General features: G+C 36.7%; 1 protein-coding gene across 3 annotated transcripts in view; it reads left to right on the top strand.

Moving 5' to 3' along the window:
• Positions 1-5,223, top strand: part of GABRB3 (gamma-aminobutyric acid type A receptor subunit beta3) — a 203,985-nt gene extending 198,762 nt beyond the window's left edge. For all 3 annotated transcript variants that reach the window (XM_079972827.1, XM_079972828.1, XM_079972829.1), the window contains one exon: positions 2,831-5,223. In XM_079972827.1, coding sequence (XP_079828953.1) covers positions 2,831-3,181 — 351 coding nt within the window. In that variant the 3' untranslated portion in view covers positions 3,182-5,223. The remainder of the gene's footprint in view (positions 1-2,830) is intronic.
• Positions 5,224-6,000: the final 777 nt, after the last annotated feature.

The raw sequence follows: 6,000 nt of genomic DNA on the forward strand, positions 1-6,000 counted from the left end.
AATGGCTAATCAAGAAAATTAAGTAACTAGACATTTAAAAACGGCTTCCGTGTAAATTCTAGTTTCCCTCTTTTTAGCATTCAGGAGGTCTGGTTATCCTTCACTGAAAATAAAACGTAGACAGTGTATGTGGATTGCAAAGTAGTTTTCAAACGTTCTCACTAATATAACCAAAAAAGGAGGGGAATCCATTCGAGACAATATTAAAAGTGGCCAAGTGACAGTGAGTCCACAATATTAGCACACACTGGAACTGGCATAGGTTGACTTTTGGAGCACAATCCTGTTTCAAGGGGTGATACAACTGAATGTCTAAGGCCAATCTATATGGAGTTCAAAACGCACAGAGCCCAGACCATAACAACATAGCACAAGGTTAAAATAGTATGGTTGAAAAATCCCAGCTGCCATGGGCTAACATTGTCTTAATATACAATGTTTTGATCTGATTCTAAAACCGCCTGCTTCCATAAGCAAGCATTTGGAGAAGGTATATTGACTGTTGCATAAGTACAGTGTCAAAACTCATATTATCCCAAGCCTTGTGGGGATGTTATATCTGCATGAAAAAGCTAACGTGCAAAGACAAGAGAACCTGCAAATGGAATATTGTGTCTGCTAGGGACTTGCCTGTTTGTCTTATTCCCTGGCCAGGAAATCAGTCAGTTTCTTCTATATTGCTCTCAATCTAAGCAGAAGGGTCCCACAGCTAATTTCTGGGATCTGACCTTTTTGTGGATCACTATATTATAACATCTTCTGATGATAAAGCCAGATCAGATAAAGGGTGCTACACATTCTCATTTTGCTACCACAGAGCCCTTGTTTTAAGTTCCTGTGCCACTTCAAGAGGGAAAAATGGGGAGAATGGTAAAATGTAAAGTAAATAACACTGTGCAATTGTGAACGGTATCAAATACACTTCAATTCCGGGACCCTTAAAATTAATATAATATTAAACAATTAAATTGGATTGAAATGATTCAGGGACCATGAATTGCCTGCCATTAAATTCACTTTCAAAAATTCCGCACAATAAAAAAATATGTTGAAATTGGCATTAAGAATGAAATGAGAAGCCTGCTCATTTTGATACAAGTTTGCTAAATCATTTTTTTTTAATTAATCTAGACCCATAAAACAAATGGGAGTTTTGCCATGAAATGACACTTCCCAGACAGTACAGTGACATACTTGTTTTCCAAAGCAGAACAAGATAAATTTCTAGTAAATATGTTGCACCAGAGTGAATAGTATCTTCAGGAACCTCTGGTTATCATTACGTTTTAGGAATAAAAAAGAGCAAGTAGATTGTTCTCCCTAGTTGAACTTGCACACTCAGTAATCCTAAAGCCAGGCAGATGTGATCTGAGGGGCTCTTAGGCGTGGTATGCTCTGTCACCAAAGAGGCCTGCTACTAGAACTTTTATACACACTCACACAAACACGTACAACCATGTTCTTCTGGCAATGGGTATGGGAAATGGGGTTTTCCAGGGGAATGTTGGGGGCAGCCAAGCACTAGTAGGATCCTAAGTCTCCTCGTTCCCCTCACATGCCTTCAGCTATGCTGCAAATGAAATAGCCGATTTCTTTCCATTTACCACAACTGGGGGGGGGGGGGATAATAATAGAATAAAAACCGCCAAAGAAGAAGACCTCCCTACCCTGGGGACTTAGGAAGCCCTTGGGAAGTAGTGGTACGTCTGCTATGTAATCTCACCACCACCGCAGGATTGTGAACTATACATTTGATCCTGTTTAAGTAGGCCAAATGTTACATATTTACATGTCCGGTGCTTGAGTAACTTTTACCCAAGGCAGAGCTGCATTGGGAGATAAAAGGTGGAATGAACCTCCTGTTTTTAGCAATGGGTCAGGGTATTGTGGTTCACTGCAATTGTGCCCATATGTGTGCCAGGGAAAGGAGAAAGTGATACTTTGAGTGTTGTACCAGTCATTCCTTGCATGAGCAGCAATACTCACTTGGGACCGGAATTTGCCCATAGTGTTAATGGCTTTTCTGAAGGATCATTATGTAGGTAAAGCGACTTTGTGAGTTCTACAGCAGATGAGTAGCCTGCATCTGTATCAAATGCAATTTTGAATATTGATCAGAACTTACAATACAATTCAGTAGTGAAAGTGGATTTGCTCTTTAGCCTTTTTATATACTGTTGTGCTCACAGGAGCGTGCAAAGGTCTAGGGGGATTCCTCATCCCACCAGCAGAGACCCATCTGTGTTAAACGCCCTCAGGAGAGAACCCTCTTGAGAGAAGCCTCTCTGATCTGCATCCTCTGAGGTCCTGAGGTGTGACTACCTGGCTGACTGGCTAAAGCTCTGAAAACAGCACTCCAGTTACAGAATGAGTCTGCATTGCAACATTTTGTTTCAGGCCCTGCTTGTTTTATATTTATGTTATTGGCACGATTCCGAATCCTTACGACTTAATATGGTAATAATGTCCATTTTCATGGGGAATAGTTAAGCCTTCCATGCTAATTATTTTATTTATTTGTTTGTGTGTTTGTTTTAAAAGCAGTTGTATACTGCTATTCATTGAAAAAAAACCCAAAGTGGTTTATAACAATAGAGCAAAAAAAACCCGTACAATAAATAAAATTAAAAAGTTAAAATCAGACATCAGTTAACTATTATGGAAAGATGTATTGTTAATTTCCTGCATAGGCCTGATGGAACAGAAGAGATTTCAGCAGGCATTTAAAACTTGGAACAGAAGGTGCCCTCTCTTCTGAAATAGAATTAAATATTTTTATTTACTGGAAACAATTATGAACCTCCATCATTATGAATTTGTTTCCAACTAGGTGGACATGCATGGGAATATTCTGCTAACATCCCTCGAAATTCACAACGAAGTTGCAAGCAATGAGATCACCACAAGCGTCACCGATCCTCAGAATTCAACAATATCCTTTGACAGCTCAGGTATCCAGTACAGAAAACAGAGTTCGCATCGAGAAAACCTTGGAAGGCGTACATTGGACAGAACTGGCGCCCACACAAAGAAGAGTCATTTACGGAGAAGGTCTTCACAGCTAAAGATAAAAATTCCTGACCTAACAGATGTGAACGCCATAGACAGATGGTCAAGAATGGTGTTTCCATTCACATTTTCTCTTTTCAACTTAATCTACTGGCTATACTATGTCAACTAAATTGACTTTACTTCTTTTTTTTTTAAAAAAAGACTTCAACAAGTTAAATATTAATTTGCCTGTTATTTTGTATGTGTACATAAGAACTTTTACACTATATATATATAAATATAAAATATATATAAATATATTTAAAATCCTGTTTATGTGTGTACATATATTGTGAAAGAATGTGTATTATACCCATTGTGCATACACATATGTACTATATATATACACACACACTCTGTACTTTTGGAAGATAACGGACAGTTTAGCAGAATGCGCATTAAGTGATTTTTAAAAAATAAAATAAAAAGTATGGAGAGGCAAGTGCTCTGAAAACTGTAGGTTTTGATAAATCTAAAAGTCATTTAAGACCACCCAAATATTTTTCAGACCTCTGCAATTCCATATTTATCAGAATTATGTGATATTGTTTGTGGAAACTTGACTGCTCATTAACTGGTAGAATTAACACTGGTACACTTTCTCTAAGTTATATTTCCTAATCATTGAACCAATGAACCTAATCAATATTTTTTAATTTTTGTTTTTGCTAATGGTTTGTGTTTTATATTTTAGCAAAGATCAGTTTCCCTATCAAAAATGGGCATCATCTTTTTAGCGATCACTTGTTTATTCTCATGTAGCAAGTTAAATCTTGATCAAGAGATCAGTTTGCTTCACGTTCATAGGATTTATGATCCTTAAGAAGCTATTGAACGAAGCAAAGCAGCCTCTTCTTATGTGATACAGTGCATTATATAATGTTTTAATTTAATATTCCAATTACAGTATAGGATTATTTTGAGGAGAGAATCCCTACAGCATATTGTTACTGGAATGTTGTTTGAAATGCAACTGCTGCTAACATATTTAGGATCTATTCTGATCTATACAGGGTTATCAAATCTTCTCCTTTGCAGGGGTACTATAATCTGAGGAGATTCTTTCTGAGGAAAATTTTAGTTATACATTGCTCCATGTTCTGCTGTACCTGCTTCCGCTTTGCAAATCTTTTCCATGTTACAGTAGAGCAGCCAGGCAGAACAAATCAGTTCCACAAAAGAATAGATAAGGTTTATATATATATATATGTAAGCTTCTCTGTGCCACAGAGCTTTTCAAATTTCCAGAATGCCAGGCAATGGAGGATATGATAATCTTAGCCCATTGTTTCTTTAATTATTAGTATTCCAGTGATAAACTAGAAGACACCTCAGGTTAAAAACGAAAAGGGAAAACCATGCATTTACGTTACCAAACATTCTTAGAACATGATTAATGTAAGATATATTTGCATAATATGCATATATATGAATAATTTACCCAATTTTCTTTCTAGTGCTTGCTACTGTGACTGCATGCTATATCATACTTTTGTTTCTGTGATGTTACAGCTTTCCCTTCTCTAGAATTAAACCAATATAGCACTTCTAATGTATAAATTCAATAACAGAACATTTTCACATCTATTTTGTACATATATATGTATATACACACTAAAACTGCTAGTATAGCTGATATGCTACATTCACAAACCATAAATAATGGAGAACAAATGTCTTGCTTCAGCATTAAATGCATTCAGTCATTTTCCTTATGCAAAATGTTCCACTTTTGTTTTCCTGTAGTTAGAATGCATTCATATCAGTGCTGTTAACTTAGCATACATGAGATGAATGAATATCAAAAGGAGCTTAGAGAAAACTGGATGAGCAGGAATTTGGATGTAAAGTTGTAGGTGCAATTTGCCAGTTGTATTCCCCATTCATTTTATTATGGCAACTTCCACTAGTTGGGTTGCACTGGAAACATTTTGTAGCTTCATTATATGGAAGCAACCTCTGATTCACCTGCCATACCGTTAAAGGGCCACTTTCCATGTTACAGGAATGCTTTTTGCATGTCACTCCCACAAAAAATAATATACTATAGAAAAGGGTTTTATGTTGAGACTGAGCTAAAGCCAGTCATACCTGGTTTCATTTTCACATGTTGGAGAACACCGTATATGAGGGGGAGAAATGGTATTTCACATAACTGGCCTAGTGATTTGGGGGGGAAAGTTTTACCTTGATATGAAAACAGAAACCTGCAGAATTATGTTTAGTCTCGGCTGATACCACACCTGCTATTGAGACAACATGCAGTGCTATTTTTCTAGAAAAAGAGGTGCCGGAACTCACCGTGAATGTCTCCCTTGTTCTCTTAGAATGGCAATGGCGCCCACCTGAGAGGTGCCGGAATTGACTTCTGGTGAGTTCTGGCTCGAAAAAAAGCCCTAGATATATGCCAGGAATCCAGGGCAGCTTGCTAGAGACCATGGCTTTCTTGGAAGAATACGTATTAACTAAAATCATGCCAAAATTATTCTTAGTGGACTGGTTCATTTTATTGCCTAACAGAAGCTGCCATTGAAATTATAATATGAGCCTTTAAATCAAAATAGGAATCAAAATTTCAGCACGGCTGTAGTGTTAAAATAATAATAATAATAATAATAGAATGTGGAGGCTTATACTGAAGTTCATAAACTTATGAAAGATGGGAAGGGTTGTCTTTTTCGTTTTTTCGTTTTTTGCTATGAATGTAAATAAAGATAATTTTGTGTGAGGGTATCTCGATTGGTCTATAATGCTGAGATCAAAAGTAACGAGCGAGGAATGACAGCAACCCGTAATGACTTCAGGCTTCAACAACAATTTAGACAATGTTATTCACAAACTAATTGAGATGAACTATATATCTGTAACATTTAATCTGAATCCTAAACATATTAAGCCGAAACACATCTATAAAACCTACCGTATTTTTCCATGTATAAGATGATTTTT

Source organism: Podarcis cretensis (genome assembly GCF_951804945.1).
Source record: "Podarcis cretensis genome assembly, chromosome: 4".
In the NCBI taxonomy this organism is placed as follows: domain Eukaryota; kingdom Metazoa; phylum Chordata; class Lepidosauria; order Squamata; family Lacertidae; genus Podarcis; species Podarcis cretensis.